Here is a 21333-nt window from a genome sequence, read left to right as displayed (position 1 = left end):
ATCGGCAATAATGGAATTAATGGGTCTCTAATCGTGCGGTGCAAGTAGCGACATCTCCATTAAACACCTTGAGTGAGATTATCCGCGGCTACTTTCAGAGCGAACGAATCCGCGAGAGGAACTGTGACGTCACCGCGAGGTGTGCGGCGTGCGTGGTAATGGCCCGCTCATCAAAATCATTCGCAATCGGAGGTATCGGCGTTGTACGTTTAGTTTCAGAATTGCTGTTTGTCCGTATAACGTCACGCTTCGTCTCGAGCGTCTCTGCGTAATGTATACATACAAAGGTCGCGCGAGTCACCGTGCGACAATCGTTGCGCCGCATTGTCCTTCCGAACTCCGAAGATGGCGAGGGGATCGAGGAGACGGTACGCGAAGCGCGACTATTTTCTACGATGAGAGATTACCGATTCGCTCCATTTAATTACTTTCACTTGTATGTACGATTATACAATTTGCTCGCATAAGCGTCTCGCGGGACGGAGATTATCTTTCGAAGCAGATTTCACACGTATGTAAAGACATCATAGCCGACCGAAGTGAAAAACTTGCCGTCCCGTTGCGATATTTACGGTAAATGCAATATTTAAGATAAAAAAATCACTTGCGCGAATCTTTCATCGATTTAAATATTATTTCCGAAACGCATACCGCCGAATCGAATAATCCGTGAAACAGGAAGCTATGATATATCGATCGCATTATATTATTAATATCTCTATAGCGTGTATTTCGCTGGTAATGTTAAAATTGCGCGTTGCCTGCAATTTTAACACCGGCAATTTTAACGGGAGTGCCGCGCGATTTTCGCGTTGAATAGTGCGCAATTCGTAATTAGCCGCATTTTCGCGAGTGTATTATGCAGTACGTGTGCAAAACGACGAAAGCTGAGAGGAGCTGTGGGAGGCATCGGCCGACAGTGGAGCAATCCAGAGAGGAGTAAGTCTAATTTATTATATATAAATTATTTACGACTTGTTCACAGTCAATCCTATCTGTTTCCGTTTATTTAAATGCAGATTCAGAGATAAAAATAAGACAAAGATTTTTATAACTTATGAAATTTTAAATATTTATAAAGAAGATAGAGAGAAAACTTTTTTTTGGAAACTATATTAATTATTTTATATAATATATCTATATTTTATATATGTAAATAAAGAAAAAAAAATATGACGTGCGTAATAATTTCGGTTTTGTATTTTACAGATCGACGTAGTGGCGATAATACGTTGCTGCATCGTATCGATGAGTCTGAAATTATTTTCAATTGGGATAAAAAGGTAAACATATGTATATAACATAAATAAATGCAATATATATTTCACGGATCTATTGTCGTGAAATAATTGGGCTAAGGCAGATTAATGCAAAAAGTTTTAGCAAAGTAATGCAAAAATTACAAATCACATAGCGTATTCCAAATTATTAAAATATATAATAGTAAAATAATTTATTAAAACATGCCAATGTGATTGCATTTATATTCTAACAATAATTGTATTAATTTTTTTAATGTGCCAGTTTTAAATTAATCTTTTATAACATATCTATCTATATTTCATAATAATTTTACTGATCGATATTTGTGAATTTATAATAACAACTTATTGCTGTAATACTTGAGAAACCAAAAGATGAAATCATCAGAACAACAATAAAAATTCGATTTCATCTCAATTAATTAACGAACAATAAATCATTGCGAGCGTTGTAAGCGTATATAATTATCTATATCCGTAAATTTTGTGCAATCTTTGATCGTGTATGACTCGTGTATATGACTTCTTTATTATTTTCGTAGTTGGATCGTAATTATTTTGTTAAAATATCATATACGAGATATTGTATATATATGAAAAGATCGAATTTAAATTCACGGGTCAGATATATCCGCATTACATAAACTTCTTTCAGTCTTTCGAAAATACACGGAGCCGTGTACCTATGTGCGTATAGGAAAAGTTTTTTCCTGCGTGCGAGAATGTCGCTATAAATGCCGTGCAAATGTGTATCTATGAAAATGAGGTACAAACTCGGAGGCCGATATCTGTCGAGTTCACTGCAACATACTGCTCTAACATCAAATTGGTCTGCGTCCCTATAATATGCTCTATAATAGCGATCGCGTATGTGCTCGCGTTTTTCCTTTGTCAATCGTTTCGGCAATTCTTTTATAAGATATTCTCAAAGAATAAATCAAAGAACAATCGCGAAGCAATCGGTATTGTTTGTCGCATCTCGCGCTTTGTGATATCAAACGAATTGAATGAATTTTTCGACAGCAATCGCTTTCGCGCGGCACAGTTACGCGATCGATTTATTTGCTATAAAAACTGCAAAAATTATATTCGGCTGCGAAATGCATCGGCAAATAGCGGCTATTTGGCACGAGATTTGGAATGGGGGAAAGAGACCGGAGGGGAGGAAGGGGCCAGGCGAGAGAAGAAAGGGAAGAGGGAATTTTTTGTGGGGTGCGAGCCGTTATGGTCAGGATTACTGCGGCAGAACTTGGGGTTCACTCCCTTTGACCGACGCACTTAGAACAACAATAACTCACTAATCCAAGCGGGCGCGGCCCTGCACCCGAGCGCCGATGAAAAATGTAAAAATCCGGAAAACCACTGCTCCGTGACAGTTCAATACATTTTAAATGCGTTCCGGCGCATTTGTGGGATACGATAAGCAGCCGCGGGAATCCGGAGCCACGCGAACGCCCCAATATGTCGGTTATTTATCGTCAGATTTATGGAATAAATGAGTAGGAGAGAGTGGAGCCCGCACTTGTCGCGGGCAATCCTCAAATATATGCCTTTTCGTTTCTATTATTAACGTTTTCGCGCGATCGCGTCTGATGGAATCGCAAATTTCGGAGAAGCCGCGCGAATGAATCGGAACGCGAATCGTAAATTATGTATCGTCGAGATCGCGCTGATGACGGGAAAATAATACATAAATTATTCAGAGACGAATAATACGCGCTACGGGAAATACGCAATGAGCCGGACGAGGGAAATGTTCGAAACGGGATAGATCGATGCGCCGAACGTTGATGAGAGAAGAAAAAAAAGGGTAGGAGGGTGGGTGGAATGCCTTTATACGCCGCATCTCTATGGGATTCTTTCACGACACGCCGATTTAAAACGCCTTTTAAGACGGTCGTAGGGCTCGGGTGGAATTGTGCCGGGGCTTGAATCGAGCATTGAACTCTATATCGCTCGCGTACCCTCTTGACGCTCCATAAGTTGCATTCCTATTTTCTGTCGTAATAAGGAAGCTCGCGCCGTGCCAATAAAACGCGATCGACTGTAATCGCGATTCGCGATGATTAAAAGAGCAATATGCAAAGCTAAACGTGTGTCGACGGCGACGCGCAGAAAGAAAGAAAAAAAAAAGGAGAAAAATTCGGACGCGACGAATCTCTTCGCCTTCGGGTCTCAAAGGCGCGAATGATCGTCTCGCAGGGCCCGCCTTCTAGCCGCGATAAACGCCTCGAGTTTTAAAGTTTCTCTCGCGCGATCCGCATAAGGTGCGAGAACGAGCCCCGCTCTCGGCAATCATACGGGGAAAACAAAAGCACAGCCGGGCCGTGCATTATAATACAACGAACGCTAGAGCGCATTCGACAGCTCCAAAACTGCTGCTTTGCAATTCGGCGCGCGCTCAACTCATATAGTTTTTACATAATCGCGTTTCGTCACCGAACACGACATCCATTCGATAGTTTGCCCGCGCCATGCGAAAAGTCGTTATTATAGGGCGCATACGTGATAATAACACGTATGTATAATGTATAGCTGTGTGAGAGAGAGAGAGAGAGAGAATCATCGCGCTCGGATAACGGTTATATATTTTGCCGTACATTCGCTTTTAAATGAACTGTTTCGCTCTCGAGAGCTTCGTGCATACATGTGCGGGCAAGAATGCATCATTGCTAATAAGCGTTAGACCATTCATCGTTATACACTGCGCCTTTTTCGGCACAGATTCCGAATGGAGCTGCAGGCGGAACTTTCACGGCAGGAGTAAAAAGAAAAATGCCGTGAATGATGGGAGGGGGGAAAAAAGCGGCATGCATTTTGAGTGAAGTTGAGCGTACCTTTCGAAAGCGTAGTGTCTCTCCTCAAATCTGTAACACATAAACAAGCTTCGTCACTATACCGTGGTATCGTAGAACTATATACGCGGAGGAGAGGTCATTGGTTCCGAACTCGTTTCATAAACTAGTTTCGACAAGCTCATCGGGCGAGAAGGGGGTCGACGAAGGCAGGACCGCGAAGATTATTTCAGACGGTAGACGGGTAGTTTGGCGCACGTAGGTAGTTATACCTATAAGTAGACATAATCATCACCATTGTAGATAGGCAGACGGGCGAGGCTAATTTCCAAACCCTGCATTATGGTCCCCGAATCAACTTTTCTATAGTATAATAAGCCATTTTATATGACGCGCGCTCTCGCAATTATATTAAGATTAGATAAGACATCGGCCTCAATTTACAGGCGAATTCAAAATCCGTCGTATACAAGAGTTCGGAAAGATAAACTCAGACGTTTTACTCTTCTCGAAAAAGTACCCGAGATATTATTTCGACAGGAGAGCAACGCAACGGCGGCAACAGGCGTTTTCTTGCGCGCGAAACGAAATTCCGGAATAAATAAAGCGCCATTCGGCGTGTATTCACAATGCTATTTACTTCTAAGCGAAGTTTCTTCCGACATTACGAACGAGAAGCCAGCGGTCGCGGGCGTTTTTCCGATCCTGTTCGACGAAGCGACTACGCGGACCGGAATGCGAAGCCGTGCGATAAAAAGCGAATCAAATATCTACCATTGGACCGAACCACTCGACTAATGAAAATACCTATTGTTACTCCCTTGGTTTTGCGTCAAGAAACTTTTCGTCGCAACATTTAGTCTCCGCGCGGTATTTCGTTGACAGAAAAAGCATTACTTGAAATCGACGTCGCGGGCAATCGTCAAAATTAATAACTGTACGAGATATATGGTATGCAGAGCAAACGTAATTTACCGTTTTGCATAAATGATCATAAATTGTTCGGTATTCCGTATGGAATAATGTCGAAGAGCACCACATCAAGATTGGCATGCGTAAAATCCCGGCAGCGCGAGAATCCCCCCTTCTTCTCGACGGCATTCGCGCGGTCGAGTGTCGTTCGATTTCGATGGCTTAAGTTTCCGCCCAAGTGAATTGGACAGTGAAGAGTAGGTGGCGAGGAAGGAAGATGTGAAAAACAATTGAGATGTCGGAAGGAGCGACGTTTCAAAATCCGCGACGCGGCGGGGAAGCGGTTCGGCGTAGCGCGCGCGTTGCAGTTCCTGATTCGCATTTAAGTTAGCCTCACGTTCCGCCGGTGCACGTGATCCAGCTGCTCGAGAGGAATCCCACGTATCCGTGACGTCGCTACGTCTCTACCGCGAGCAGGCCGCATGCGAATACGCGCGGGTGCGCGCGAGACTTCTGTCTAGCCGCGCGCTGACTTATTAGGGATTCTGCACGCGGGCCGCGTGCAGAAATTCGACGTCGCGGCACAGGCGCCACGTGTACCCGCCGGACGCACGTTCTTCTAATTTGCGATACGTCTTCGGACTGCTTAAAACTCGACCAACCTGTTTCCGTACCGATGCCGGTCGATCGTGTTCTCCCGTGTCTGTCAAAACCGGAAGAGAGGAGCCGAGAAAGAGTGAGAGAGAATGAGAGTTATGCGTGCATCCTTTCGTTTACATTCCTTAACTATAACGTGCGCGTGCGCGTGTGCGTGACGTTTTTCGACGGATAAAAATGCATCTTTCGAACCGAAATACATAACATCGCGCAGCTTCCTGGGAGGGAAAGGAAAAAGAACTTTTTGACCGTTAAATCGCAGAGTATAATAGGTCTTCAGCAACTTCTAACGTACGACGTGATAATTCACGATGATAGATATCGCGTATCCAAAATATTCGCGTAATCCTTTCTTTGTATCAGCCGATAGGGAGGGAAGGATTTTGCGAGAAGCAGGCACCCTGTGGTTATGCTTATGATTCCCGAGAGTATCACTTCTCTAAATCTTGCTTCCTACGCACCACATTTGTAAGAGATCTCGCATCGTGGTTTTCATATTCTTCACATAAATAACCGAAATCTAACGAATCCGCTTTTTTCCGCGCAAGAAATTCACGTACGACTTAAAATACATACAATACATTTCGAATTTAGTATCGTACATTTGATGCAATTAGCATGAAAGCGTGCATATTAATCGCTTCAAAAACATTTGTGCTTTAAAGCAAAGTGAAATTAGAACACATGCGTAGAAAATATAAATAGCACGGCATAAACTTTCACTCATCGAGATCGAGTTAATAGCACCTTCTTGGTGGCGGCGGCGGCGGCGGCTGCGAAAGAGCGACAGATCCTGGTAACGCTGCATCGGCTACAGCGAGCGGAGGCAAAAGCGTAGAAACGCGCATTGTCCGGCGCGTTTCGTAAGACGGGAGGAAACCGTGCGACAATACGATCGGGTCTATCTCCGGAGGTCTCTCAGGTGGGGGAGACCAACGGAGGTGTAAGAAAAGCGAGCGCGAGCGGAGAAAAATGCGGCTCGCCCGTTGTTTCGCTTTCCTCCTTTGAGTTTTATTTATTGGCCGACGTGAATATTCAGCTCCGGCGGACAAAACTCCGTTCCGTTCCGGACGCGCTCCGCAGTCGGCTCCGGGTCGGTGCGGTAAAGAGAGACGGAGGCGCTGTGTCACTTACAGAAACGCGAGGCGAGGGTGATATTGTTGAACGCGGCGGCCGCGTCGTCCGCGTCGTCGACGCGAGTACAATACGGCCGAGAATACGGCGGAATGCATTAATATTAATGGTGGTACAAAAGGAGTCTCTTCTTTTGCTAACGCTCGCGCGCTCGCGACAGGCTCGACCGCTCGTCGAACTCTTCCCGAAAGAGACGAAATCGCGATTGCCGATCTGCGAGATTTGGCCGCAGATACACGAGAGCGATGTGAGAGAAAGACAATCGAATCACGACGAAGAAACGCTATATTGTGCGAAGATTATACCTTCTCCGTTCTCGCGAAATTTCTGTATCTTTGTACCTACTCGTCGGATGCAACGCGGCACAGTGGCTCCAGAGAACGCATCTTGTCGTAAGGTTGTCGCCTCGGGCGTCGGTTATACCAGTGACGATGCACCTCGTAACGCCCACCATCCTTTATCATCGTATACTGCCTCAGATGATTTGTTATTTCAGTTTTTTAATATTTTACGCGTACATTGTATACGCGAAACTAGCACTGTATGTTTTGTAATTTACAAACATTAGATTAATATTAGGTACAAATATTAGGTTAATATTTTTAATTCACCTAACAAAAATATAAAAGAAGTGAGAGAGAGAGAGAGAGACAGCTCGCAAAATTCAGTTGGAAGAATTTTTATGCAAAAACTCTGCGATTTATCTCGAAAGCGGCATCTCCATAACCCGGTTAAAGACTTTGATGGCCTTGCAGTTTAACTTCCAAGGTACATCACGAGATGGGGAGCAAGATACAAAGTGGCAGATTCTTCGCGCGACGTAGGTGGGTGGTGTGTGTGTGAGTCATGGTTATACATATTAAATACGTCGGATCGCGTTGACTAACGAAACACCGCGGCGTTGATTACATCTCGCCGCCGCTTATCTCGATGATACGTCGTACAATTTTTCTCTTTTCCGCTTCGGGTTAATGACATTTGTATTTATTTCGCAATATAATATATAACGTTCCGCTCTTTTCATTTAGGACGGTATAGAGTCGATTGTTTCGCTTTAGGATCGAGTCGAAACCGTAGGGATAAACAAAAGTGGACCATGAAAATGCGGTGTAGGATGGCGAGAAAACGACGAAGAGCTCGGGGGAAAAATAACGTAGGTCGTGGAATGGCTTAGGAAAGCCGATCCGAAGTCGGATGGGAAGCGAGAGGAGAAGGTCTCGAAGTTTCGCTGGTCGGTTGACCTCGTCGGGTAATAAGAATAAATGTGATTCTATTACGGGTTCAATTGTTACGGCGGCAGATAGGCCACTCTCTCTCTCTCTCTCTCTCTTTCTCGATGGAGGACGAAGGGTAGATCGTAGTCGATAAGATTTAGCCGGGAAGGTTTTACCTATACGAAAATCGCTCCGCCACTTCGGACATTCGATAGGGAGGAGGATGCCGGTATTAACGAACGTTACTGGCGCTTGTAACATCGTTAAAATGTAATCATCCGTAGTGCCGAAAGAACGTTATACGCCCGGTGCCGAAGATGTTCGCGGCAGATTCGTAATTTGCCTTTTATGGGAGGCACGTGGCAAAGATCGCTATGTAAATCAGTTCAACATAAATATATTATACGTAAAAAATCTTTATAAAATATATCGACGATCGTATTATAATAGTAGATATATTAAGATCATAGTCCGCACATATACAGAACGCAAATCAAATCTGCTCCCCTACTTCTCTTAGGACACTACCCAAGATAAGAAAGAGACGTGCGTAATAAATTCGCGCGATTTCGTAGAACGCGAATCGGGACTGAGAGAGTACTCACCGTGCGTTGACGGAGGTAGGATTTCCGACGTCGTCCATGGACGGTTTCCTAGAATGAAACCACGAGTGAAATTCGTTACTGTTCATCCGCAGCTGCATAAGCGCGGGATGGTTGTACGCGGTCGTGCATATATGGCTTGCCGATTGCCACATTTCGCGTGTATTATTATAGCAGATTTCTTCTCCTCAACAGACGTCTGTAATATAGGACAGGCGTAATTATTTATGGAATATTTATGTCGCGCGGAGACCGGATTTATATTTGGATCGCTGTCGAGCTGCTATGAATCATCTCTACATTTGTCATCTCATGACGGGCGATCATTGTGCACAGTTTTTAAGTCTCTACACACGCTATTCGCTCTCGTCCGCATTCGTGTATCGTTAAAATGTCTATAAATCGCTAATTGGACGAGCCTCTTTCGAACACAACGCGGCGAAGAGTTCTACGTGCATAACGCACAACACGTTATCGATCACAAATTACGATAATTATTACAAATTTTCCGACGTTTTGCGTGATCGCGATTAGTTCAAGTAAAAAAAGAACGGTATTCCTGTGATACTCGTGACGCAATTTGTAAAACAACTTCGGTGTGAAAACGAACGTAGCGAAAGTGACGAAGGAACATCCGCGCGACGACCGGTCTTGAGAACGTGTGCGTAAGTGTCATCGGCGCGTGTTGGCCCTCGTGCTCTTCGAGGGTTCCACCCCCGTCATCCCCAAAACGTCATCCCCACCAAGCCGGTGATCTTCGCTGCGCGCGTGCCTTTCTCGCCAATGTAACGCAACGCACTTTTCAGGAAGGCGAGGGGATTAATGGACTTTTCTACCATTTATCGAAGAGAGCGATATTATTAGCACGAATCGCGGAAAAGTAAAATAGTAAAGTTGACAGAGGCAGCGCGAGCGGCAATCATCTCGAGTAAATTATATGTTATCGATTAGTCGTATTATGTAAGTTTCTTTCAGGACACTTATCGGCAGGCACACTAAAAAAAATTATCTGAATAGATACAAATGAAAGCTGTAGAATAAATATATATTCATATATGAACAACACTCCGACAGTCGAGATTTAACATTGTCAGGCTGGAGCGGAGCGCGCCAGTGCTCTGTCTTCATTTGACCGATTGTGAGATCTGGAACCCCGCGACGCCAATAAAACGCTGCAGTATCTCTCCGCGGTAGCTTGTGTATCTATTTTCACCGCCGCAACCTTATCCCTCGGCCGACCCTAACATTGCGTCGAACTGTGGAGGGGATCATCGATTAAAGTCTAATGGGATTATATCCTTACGACGGGTCGTCGCTTTCTCTACTTTGCACGAATAAAAACGAATTTCGATTTAAACATTCAATTGTAAAAAAAATTTAAATTTCACGCGATAAAATACTTCTTATGTCGCATCCTGCTTCAAAGCTGCAATGATATGGCAGAAGCATACTAACATAAGCAAGCAAGGATGATATTCTCATTAGTTGTTATTTGCTATTATTTATTAGTATTGTTATTAATATTGTAATATTAGCTGGGAGCATTTACACGCCGCGACTGGCGACGTAATCAGAGGAGCGAAGATGATTTTTGCCGCTCTGAAGGTCAAGTGCGGATTTAAGCGGGAGGTAGCGGGAAGACACGCTTCCGAGTTTTGCTTATCGATTCAAATCGCGTTCCCCGCGTATGAATGAACGAACGAGTGGGCGAGTCAAGCCACCGGTTGAATGGGGAGAGCCCCACGGGTGACCACAAAGTACACGCGTGCGTATCGACGATCGTTCGTGTTCTCCGCGCGGCTCTGCTCTTCACACGTCTTTTCTCTATTTCTTCCTTATCGCGTCTGCTCTGTGATCGCGCTCGAGACGGATCACGAATCCGGAATCGTTCGAATCGAAACGGATATATTCTCTCGATCTATACTTTTCGTGATGTTATCACAACACATCCCATGATTATTTCTAGAGTTTCGCTCCCGACCTCAGGAGCTTCTTCTCGCGTCCCGAGCATACGGATTAATCGCGCCAGTGATGTAATTCGATGTATCGGACGCGTAGCTATAGGTATGCGGCGCGACTAACTCGGAGCGTTTTGTATCGCTGGCGCTAAAAATGCGTGGCGAATCGACGGGAAGGATCGTCCTGACTAGGCAACTTCGAGGCAGATCCGTTTTCTACGATCTTAATAGGTATCGGATCCGCTCAAAGCATTCCGCCGTGCGGCATAGGTTATACGCCTAGGTACCCGGATCGCAGTCCACCCGATCGCCAAGTAGTAAATCCGCCCTGTTTTTCACGCGTTGGTTTTAGCCGCGGCATTAGAATCACGGACCATCGCGCATCGCTTGTTTTTCGGTCACTGTCGCGCCGTGATTCCAAAGTTCGCGCGCGCGCGCTATTAAACGACGCTCGGATTTTTGTCGGGCTGTCCGCCGCATTGTGCGCAATTATACACGCTTTTTGTCGGCTAAGCCGGTGTAAAATGCGGTTTTCCGAAAATGGCAGTGGAACGAAGACTGGTCTCTACGAGGTGGCGTACGGGATAGTATCGTTTAATTTGGCATAAAACATCAGGCCTCGTCTACTTCGAGAGCGCTTCTGTCTCGTTCGTTACTTCATCCTTCTTCCCGCGCTCCCGGGGCTTCTTTCTCGTCGTCGTCATCGTCGTCGTCGTCGTTGTTGTCTCGCGATAGGTTCCGCGAACGTTATACTTTATCCGTACACCTTATTTCAACGTTTCATTTCAACGCCTCAATCCTTCTCCCGTCGCGTTTCTCTCTCGCAAACGAGAAATTATTTTCAAGGTTTACCCAAGGCTGCTGAAAAGAAGTAAAGAAAATTTTTCGCGATACCGATTGTAAATACTGCAATCTCTCGAAACGGGAAGTTGAGCGAGGATTCGGTAAGAAACGTTTTTGCGTAAGGTGCCTGTCCGTGTAACTGCTGCGAGAGAACTAAACGCGTGGACGTTTTCTGACTGATCGAGTTACCAGTTAAGGCGATGCAAAATGCGGTTTCACTTTTTGTGCGTTGGTTTAATAGTGCCACACTATTACAACTATCCGGATAAGCGTAACAATATCGTCTTTCTTTCATATTCTCGTTAACGCTATACCTCGATTGGACGGATTGAAAAAGAAAAAAAGAGGAGAAATCGGTCATGATGCCAAATGAATTTCGCGAGGAAGGTGCAACTTGGTCCGCCGTGTATCTGGATATGGACGAACGTCCCGGTCGACAGTGACGAGATAGAATAGCGAGGGAACCAAGCGAGAGCGAATAATAGCGGGCAGAAGCGGCGGTGGCAAAGGAAGAGGGGCACGAAGGGGGATCTCTCTCGAGAAGGGACGAGTAGGGGGCATGGAAGGCGACCGGTCGACCGGTCCTCTGGACAGACGGATGGAAAGACAGACAGGAGACTGGAGACCGCTCATTACGGGCGGCGCATGCGCGAGGAATGCGGCGGCTCTGGTCTCTTCGATACAATAAATATAGGATCGGAGATCGGCGGGTGAGCGAACGCGGGATGTGTGCGGCGTGAGAGAGAGAGAGAGAGAGAGAGAGAAGAGGAGAGGGCGACTCCGCTCCACGCAGCTGAGAGAAGCGAGGGTAAAACCGATGAACGGGGCCCGGGGACCGACAACAATGCCCGACAACGTAGTAACGACATCCAGTTAAATCGCGGTGGTCGACAAAAAAATACGCGCGGCCCGCGATTCTTTAAGGGCTCGGTAAACTCCGCAACTGCGCGTATCTCCGTCGACATTTACCATCGTCGTGAGGCGCGAGCGCGAATTCGAGCGGACGTGGAGAAACCGGACGAGGCGCGCATCGAACACGCCGCGGGCGAAACTTATCGTTGTTTCGCCCGCGATTTCGATCGACGAGATTGTCCCCGCGTGTCGCGGTGCGCGACACGATCGTCCTCGTCGCATTTTTGAATTTATAATTAAGAAATCTTGAGCGATCGATCCTACAATAACGATTGTAGACCTAATCGTAAATCACGGTAATTCTTCGACCGCGTGTACAATCAAAATTAAATAACAAAAAAAGATCATCAGGTAATCTTGCGTTGGCGATTATGAGTAATATAATTAACATTTCGCTCTCTTAACGGCGCTATTAGCAGGAACGAAAACAGGCGCATTACAGCTTAAAAGCCCGCGATAGAGGATGTGGCGGGTACCCGGTTTAAAATTGTAGGGAACCGACAAGGTAGATGTACCCACGATATAAATGCTGATCAATCAAGGCGAACGGAGCATTTAATCGATACTTCAATAATTATCAACCTGCTCCGGACGAGTTTCGCAGATAACCCTTATGCATCTTTTTATCCTAGTGCTCCTTTTTTTATTGATCAATCGCCTCTGCTTAATAATCACTTTGAATATAATTTATGCCGTATAAAACGCCAAAACGATACATTTTCTCAATCGTCGCGTGCTATTTCAGATAATTTTCTCCGAGACTCGATCGCTAATATTTGTCAAGATATATTTTCCGCGTTAATGACGCATAATGTGCCGGAGATGTCTCATTAATTTCAGCATGTTCAAATACCGCGACGCGAGTATTTTTCATGCGGGACAGCTCGAAGATTCGCGAGTGACAGAGAGGTGTACACAGGCAGGACGGGATTAAACCGATAACGATCCGCGTGTCATTAATCGCGTGCCGTTGTTTGCAATTAGCGTGAAATCGCTCGCGGTTAATTACTGCGATACGAGTATCGCGCGTTTGGTATCCGCGTCTCTCTCGCCATCGTTAATTATACTTTCCTACGCGCCACGTGATTATGCATAATGGATCCATTTGCGGATGTGCGTTTTTCGAATAAACCACACGGTCCGCTGTAAACAACATCATAAAACTTATGTCGATTTTTTCGTGTTGGTCGTTGCGATTTTACTCACTCACGCGTATCTTTTATAAAATCTCGAGGGTGCACTTTTCGGAACAGCCAAATTCCTAAGAGGACACGCAAGAATCTGATATTCGACAGACACGTAAGTGTAACAAACATAGTAAGACGCTTCGGACGTGTGTTTCGTCGTATATTTTCATATGTATATTATACACGCGTGTACGTACGGTAGTCCGTAAAATAGCTTCGTGCCGATTCTGCGCGTTCGTTATTCGTCACTCGAGAGAGTTGCAGATTTATATTTGTGAGTAAGAACCTTATGTGCCCTAGACCTCGATGCTTCGCTCGTTGCTTCTGCGTACGCGCCGCAGCGCTCACTTTGAACAATGGAATTGCGTCGCGACGACGATCTCTCTGTATCAATCGCCAACGAAAGCTTTTATATCTCTTCGACCTTCCATCGAAAGCGCTCTTTTTCACAGCGTCGCTTTGTATTATTAGCTTAAATCGGTTTCCTCCTCGCTCTGACGCGTTGCCGGGATGTCACCCGTTCATCAACGACTAACGTTTGCAAAGATCATAAGCTTTTTCGAACGCTCGTAATTCGCGTCGATGAGTGTAAGCGAAAACGAGTCAATGCGAGAATATAAATTTCTTACCTGTCTGTCCAGCAGAGTGCGTCATCTCGATACCTGGAAAGAATTAGAAAAATATTAGTTTTAATTATTTCAATTATTTTATTTTATTTATAATGGAGATTTTTTTTAAGTAACCGTCTATCGTCTTTTGGTGTATTGCGGCATTATTCTTTAAGGCAACCCGGCAGAAGTCGATGCTTGTACAGATATTACTAATTCGTCGCGGTGCGCCCGATCGGCGCAATGCCCCTCTTATGCTCAACCCCAAAGTCCAAATCCCGTGTCGCAGCTTACAGGAAAAAGCTTTTATATGAAAGCTCGGATAGGAATAAGATCACCGTCGTAAATTGCGCGCGAACCTAATCTTGCGGTTGAATGCCACCGTATACATCCGTTTTTGGGGACCTTTTTTTCTATTTTTCCTGAACAAATCATAAAAATACTTTCTGCTTTTCTTTAAAAAAAAAAAAAGAAAATGAAATTTATAACTTTTATCCGCCAGAAAGTGATATACAATGAACAAGTTAAAATTCTCCTCGCAATCAAGCATATCTTGGGAAAAAAATTCGGAACAGTGCCATATAATCTTCAGAGCGTTACCTTAGGAACGTCATTCGCGTCAGAAAGTCGCGAGCCTCCGGCGGGCATCGTCACCGGGTGACGAAATTCGCGATTCGTCGGGACTACGACGGGATACGCCTGCACGGATGAATCAGAAGAAACGCGAGAAAGTGGGGCCTGTCAGCGCGACATGATTTAAAGCCAAATATTACGACAGAACGCACATTCCTGCGACGTCCCCGGTTAAGCGAGACGAGGGTGAGCGACACCGGGGGATGAGCCGTAAGTCGTGCAGATATGTTGGCCGCGGTTTATTACCGGGACGGCAGGAATGGTCGGCGGGGTGGAGGAACATTGATTTAATGCGGGAGTAATTGGGCGGCCGGACGTCTCTATGAGCACGCCACCTTCCACCGCTAATGCGTTCCCGCCCTTCTAACCTTTTGGCTAACCACCGTGTGAGCGAGCGAGCCTTCCTCTCTTCTGCCACCCTCGCTCCTTCTTTCATCCGCGGGCGGGACGTGAGAAAGGCGAACGCTTTATTACTGCTTTTATTGCTCGGCGAGTTTTAGCCGCGCGTATCGCAGGTTGGATCGGCTTATGGCGCTTATTAAACTTTGATGTCACCAAATCGCTCTTTCACTCTCGTCCGCGTCTGGCTTCTCCACGCTAGCGTCGCAGTGGCACGCGGACGTACGAATACGGAAGCGAATACCCGCGCGGAGGAGCGGGCACCTTTGACGGAACGCGATAATTTTATTAGAATTCAAATTTTATTGTGGAACATTCATCAACGGGATCGCTAAATCAAATACACCCCTTGCACTTACGAAAAGCAATAAATCGTTTTCTTAAAATAGTCACGAATATTCTTCAATTATTTCATCGGTGATATATAATCATCGATATGAAATAATTAAATGTGTTGCTATAAATTCCTCAACACCTGCACATTCATTTATAATTACGTATCGGCGGAAAAACTGGGGCAGAACTGTGTCGCGTCATTTTCGAACGGTTCGTCGGTTTGACTTGTTACAATTAGTCACGTTGCTTAAGCACACATACAACAGTGGAATGTGTATACTTACAGCCACCTATAAGAGTAAGTTAACGGTCATTACAGGCAATCCCGTTTATCCTCGTCATCGCGTGCAGGAAATTAAAGGGTGCGTCTCGAGATTTGCGTGTAATGTACCCAATGAAACGTTCCAGGTGTTGAGATTTTATTAGCTCAAATACCCTCGCGAAACACGCCGCACACAGAATGCAAATGATGCAACGATATCGTAACGGCGCAACGGAATTACCGGTTCGAGTATTTTCTATTATATTTCTCCGAGAGTATACGAGACGCGAAACACGCGTTTCAGTCGACCGGGAATATACGCGTCGGGGGACTTTGCGCTACAAATCTTCCCCATGTAATATTAGAGACGGAATTCTCGCGGGTGTTTCCCGCATTTCGCGAAACAGGATGCGGGAACGAACGAGTTCGAAAGACTTCCGAAGCGAAAACGGAGCCTCGTCCTCCTCGCGCCGCGCACCATGTGTCGCTAAGGTCGCCGAGAAGAGGCGCGGAGGGAAGTCTCCGAGCGCGCGTTCCGGGCGTCTCGCAACGAACGAGCGAGGGACCGCAAACGTGCTCTACAAGTAGTCATAATACGTGGACCGGGGGCAGACTCGCACGTGGTGCGATCACGTCGAACGACGCTCCGGGCTCCCTTCGCCGCCCGCCCCCCTTCCCGGTGTAAAGTTAAACTTTGGATACGCCGGCTGCGCGAAATGTCTATCCCGGGCAATGCGACAGTCCGCTTTCTGATCGTGCACGCGCACGCACGCACGCTTGAAAACACACTAGCTTTCGGCGACGACCGATCTAAAGAATGCTCTTTAACGCAGGGAATGATGAGAAATGAGAAACTATAAATTTTATACGGATACTGAAGATTTTTATTTAATCTTTCTAATATTTTATTCTCATATCGTTTTTCTACTGGCGATAATTTTATTGTAATAATAAAATACATTTGTTTTGCCTGCAGCAAAACAGATCTTATTATAATATCAAATAAATAGTTATAGAGCAAAATATATCTGATTTCACATTAAATGTAGCAGAAATGATTTTGCTGCGATATAGCAAAATTATTTTTCTTTATAATATTTTTGTCTACGCGATGTTTACGCGTATTAGACATATAATTGCTTCGGGCATTCGTTGTTCTATGCAAATGATTTATTTAATGCTCTGTTTAAGACGTTAAACTCTAGTTCGCTAAGTCTGAGATATGTCATTTGCAGCGAATTAAGCGAGTCAGGTGAATGTAACATTGTCGACTAGCAACACGACGCTGTAACAGGTACCATTTTCGCGTTAGCAGAATTTGAATGTAGCGAAACTTTGTTACAGCTGACGGTGCTATTTTCGTTTCGCGGACGTCGTAATTCATACTCGATGAAACTTTAATTCGACTCGCGAATGAAAAGCTTTCGAATCTAACAAATCGTGAAATATTACGTTAAATCGATGCTGAATGCATTATAAAATCATCATTATACATAATAATATAATAATTGTTTATCGATACGATCGAGATTCATATGAAAATCATTATATTCAAATAAGAAGATATTTTATCATAACAAAAAATTATATGTATAATAATTTTAATATAATAATATCCACATCACTTTTACGTTGATGAAAGTTCCTAATGCGTCACAGCTTCTAATGTTTTCAATCTCATCGATGCGCACAGATAATTTCTGTCCGAAGCGAACGTTAGTATAGGTACAAAGCAGATTGGAACATTGAAAGTTTCGGTCGCAAAGAGATACGCGCTTCGTCGATGAACAAATCGAGTGATCCGAACGATGGTTACGTATCCTCGGAGTTGTTGCCGGGAAAAAAGTTTGAGTCCCTCGCGGGACAGCACCCCGGTGCGGTGCGGCGCGGCGCGGCGCGGAGCGAAGCGGCGCAGAGCGGAGCGGAGCGCGGAGTGCTGCCGGTCAGTGCACCGTCGTCTCTCTCGACTCGTTTCGGTATACCTATATGCAGGCACGACCTACGTTCCAGCGGAACGGGAGAGCGGGAGCATAGCTGGCGCATTATCACATACGTTAAGTTTTTCTCCCTCTATTGGCCCAGAGCGGGGACACGAAAAACGACTGATTAATCGAACCAACACGGGAACATTCTTGCCCCGGGATATAGAGCGAGAGCGAGAGAGAGAGAGAGAGAGAGAGAGAGAGAGAGAGAGAGTAAGAAGAGAAACCAGTAGTAGTGATGGCAGCAGCCGGCCTGCCCCGTGCCCACCACACCCTGCATTCGCGCATCTGCGTCCGCGGGCGCGGACAAGACGAGAGACGACGAGGAGCGGAACGGGAGAAAAAGTCCCTTGCCAGTACCATCGCAGGGAGTTCCACCGATCTCTTTCGTCTTCGACGAAAACCGGAATGTGTTTCTTAGCGGCCGAGATATGTTCCGAACTTACAATTAACGCGGCGCAATAACGTACGCGGCTGTGCGCGGCAAAAAAAGCCGCGATACCGGCTTGTAATGCGTGCGCGTTACGTTACGTCGCGTGTGCAACGCCTAATTTGGGATATCCGCCTCTCTCTCTTTCTCTCTCTCTTTCTTCCTCCCTTTCTCTCGTGATCCTTTTTCACCTTGCGACAGTTATGAAAGTATTTCCATTGAAACAATTTTGTTAATTTGATTTAGAGTTGCTTTACTTGGTGTTTCTCTCGCGTACGTAAGTCGGCCTACTGCTATATAGATTGCCATCAGGTTCTGATTTTGATATTAGAAAAATGTCGCCAACGTTTACCGTACCTCGATGCGTATCGAATTAAAGGACATAAAGTGATATGATATAATAGTCTATACGCGCACTTAACGTTTTATGGCGTAACGCTAATGTTCTTCGTGCATGCCGTTTCGCATATATCGCACGATAGGAAAATGAGCGACTTTACACCGTAACGCGATAAGATTTATATCTTGTTAACAACTCGCGCGTTTATTGTCGAGGAGGGTGTTCGGACAAAGGAAGAGGATAACGAAAATTGAAGGTAGCGTTATACTTCAAAGGCTACACGAAGACGTTGACATGTAAGAAAGAATCGGGCAATAAAGAAGGTTGGGGATATTACGTGTAAGTATAAGGTGGTAGCGTTACGCACCTACTGCCACTTCGCGCGCGGATTATTTCGACGATGTAACGAAAGCTAAGTCGTTGTAGTGGTGCCGTAATGCGAAGCGTTATGTTGTCGCGTTGAGTCGTAAAATTCAACCTGTTAACTTCTGATCGATTCTCAGCCCACGACCATATATTATAAGCTTTAATATTGAATTCCGAACGTCATGTGTAATAGTTTTCATTTGTTCCCACCGGCTGCGCTTCGCCGCATTTTATTTTATTCACTTTTGTCAAGGCTCGCGGTGAAACATAAACTCTGAGTTTACTCGTAAGCCCAGAAGATACTTTCGACAGAGATCTCCTACAAAGGATCTCCTACAAAGATCCTACAGGATTAGATCGCAACGTAGCTACCGAAAAGCCCGCGGCGATGTTTTGCCTGCAAATAATTTTTTGCAACGCAAAGTTGGTGATTCAGGGCACCGCGACGGAGGCCGGCAATTGGCTAGGAAGAAAAAAAAGAAAAAAGAAAAAAGAAGAAAGTACAGGACATATCAAAGCATTTCATCCGTAACGCCGAGATATCGGCCAGAGGTGTCGCTGGATTTTAAATAAAAGCTCCGAGTCGCGCGACTGGCAAAAAGGTGTTTGGAAAAACACGAGATTTCAATTAAAGAGACAAGCTTAGTAATGAGGCACTCTGGATTTATTGGCTCGAAAGCCATGGCGCCTAAATGTCTGCGTGTGTCCGCTCGCTCGACTAGCTTACAGCACGCGCGTACTAAGCGTATGCATGCGTGCGTGCGTGCGTGCGTGCGTGCACGTGCGCGTGGCCGAACTTAGGGGGCCCATCGGACCTACGATATCCCCGCAGAACCGCCTCATTTGCATCGGATCGAAATTCGTTACTCTTTCGCGAGATAATCATACCGTCTCGTTTGCGAGTCGCTGCCTGCCGATTCAGTTCCGATCGCATTCCGATCCGTTTTTGCCATTGCCAACTTCCCCGAATTCGAACGAATTTGAATTTGACTTGAAATAAATTGATCTCGCGAGAAAACATTATATGTTGTTTCGTAACTCGTGTACTCTTGTTGAGGAATCAAATCCGTATTATCTCGCGATGATATGATAAAGTTAAATCTATAGAGAATTAGAATACATGCGTTTGACAACCCTTTACAGAAGCGATAAATATAGATATATAATATGATATGACATGCAATAAAGAGAAGAGAAGATCATACAATATCGGTAGCATCTAACCGTGGTAGAAAAGCGTGCAAAACGCACAAGGGAGCAACTGGTCGCGGTGCGCGATTAGTTGATCGTGACGTTGCTTCGTGAATATAATTCGCGATTCTCTACCGTACGTAAAACAATTCGTACCACATAATCGGGCAAATTATACGTCGACTATCGTCGTTACCGTCTTTACGTTCACGTGGAGTTTCCCTACTTATTCCTTCACGGTGCATCGATTAACAAGCCTCTTATCTCGTTTAAGGATTTTTATGGCAAAAGTTATGGCTCGAGTATCGCTGTCAGTGAAAGAAGACGAAGGTAGGACGAGGGGGCGCATCGTCGGCAAACGCGTCTTAAAGACACGATCCCGGAGTAATCGTCTTTCGAGCTCGGGTCCGATAAAAACGCCACGATACGAATCGGCGCGGCGGTTCACCGACGATTAGCTTCAGGCTACGAATCTCTCCCTTTCCCTCCTTCCTCTCTCTTTCTCTTTCTTTCTCTCTGTCTCGTCTCACATTATATCATGTAATTTTTATCGAATCTCAAATATGATCTCACAGTGCCCATATCGCGAAAATTATGCATAAAACTTATCATCATTTATCCTGCGAGCTTATCGATTGCCGCGCGCGCAACGATGACCATTTCGCGAAAATCACTGGCTTCCACCGGCTTTTCAACTGCGCCCGGACGCGGAGCACGAGCAAATTGAAACGCGATCTCGCCAAACTCCCGAGTATTGACATCGTTATTATCTCGTTACGCCTATTACGGGCTACATCTATTTTTAATTCGGCGGCGGGAGTTTGGAGCGGGACTCGCGAAAGCTTTGCGTTGGATCGAAACGCAGCGACTGATCGCGAGTCCATATCTGACGATTAATTGCCTCTTCCGTTGCAACGACATACTCCTTCGCGAATTACTGAATGTTGGCATCGAATCCAAAGCGCAACGGGCTGCCCGCCAGGCCGTGCAGCTCGTCCCGTTACGCAGTGGTGCGACGTATGGGAGTCGTTCTTACAAGAACGAGTCTTCGTTCCCCGAAGGATTGGTAATTCGCCGATTAAATTGAAAACGCGGCGAGGCTAATTGCGCCGGGTCTGTATTATTCATCGAATCATTCGTGCTCGCATTGGTACTTTGTCAATGTGACCACTCGAGTATCTGATAGATTTTAGAAAAGGTAGCTGTATAGTGAAATATCACGGAAGATTATATAAATTAATAAAGTTGTGTCGGAATCGTTAGGTATATGCTTAAAAATCTTCCAATCGAGTTTGATTTTAATGGCTCTT

At 45.3% G+C, this 21333-nt stretch overlaps 1 protein-coding gene and 1 long non-coding RNA gene across 2 annotated transcripts in view; one reads left to right on the top strand and one right to left on the bottom strand.

Annotated features, from left to right (window-relative positions):
* The window catches only part of LOC105456569 (protein trachealess), a 75776-nt gene that overhangs the window by 44991 nt on the left and 9452 nt on the right, over window positions 1-21333 (bottom strand). The window contains exons 2-4 of the mRNA XM_011700713.1: window positions 14106-14138; window positions 8580-8627; window positions 4100-4129 (exon numbers count right to left, since the gene is read on the bottom strand). Of these exons, the coding sequence (XP_011699015.1) occupies window positions 4100-4129; window positions 8580-8627; window positions 14106-14138 (111 nt within the window). The remainder of the gene's footprint in view (window positions 1-4099; window positions 4130-8579; window positions 8628-14105; window positions 14139-21333) is intronic.
* LOC105456570 overlaps window positions 122-21333 on the top strand; it is a 50534-nt gene continuing 29322 nt past the window's right edge. Inside the window, exons 1-2 of the long non-coding RNA XR_975268.1 lie at window positions 122-939; window positions 1210-1283. This is a non-coding gene — a long non-coding RNA (uncharacterized LOC105456570). The remainder of the gene's footprint in view (window positions 940-1209; window positions 1284-21333) is intronic.

The sequence above is a fragment of the Wasmannia auropunctata genome, unplaced genomic scaffold (assembly GCF_000956235.1).
Source record: "Wasmannia auropunctata unplaced genomic scaffold, wasmannia.A_1.0 LD335634.1, whole genome shotgun sequence".
NCBI classification, from domain to species: Eukaryota; Metazoa; Arthropoda; class Insecta; order Hymenoptera; family Formicidae; genus Wasmannia; species Wasmannia auropunctata.
The sequence above is the reverse complement of the archived record's forward strand: the minus strand, read 5'-3'. Positions and strand labels throughout refer to the sequence as shown.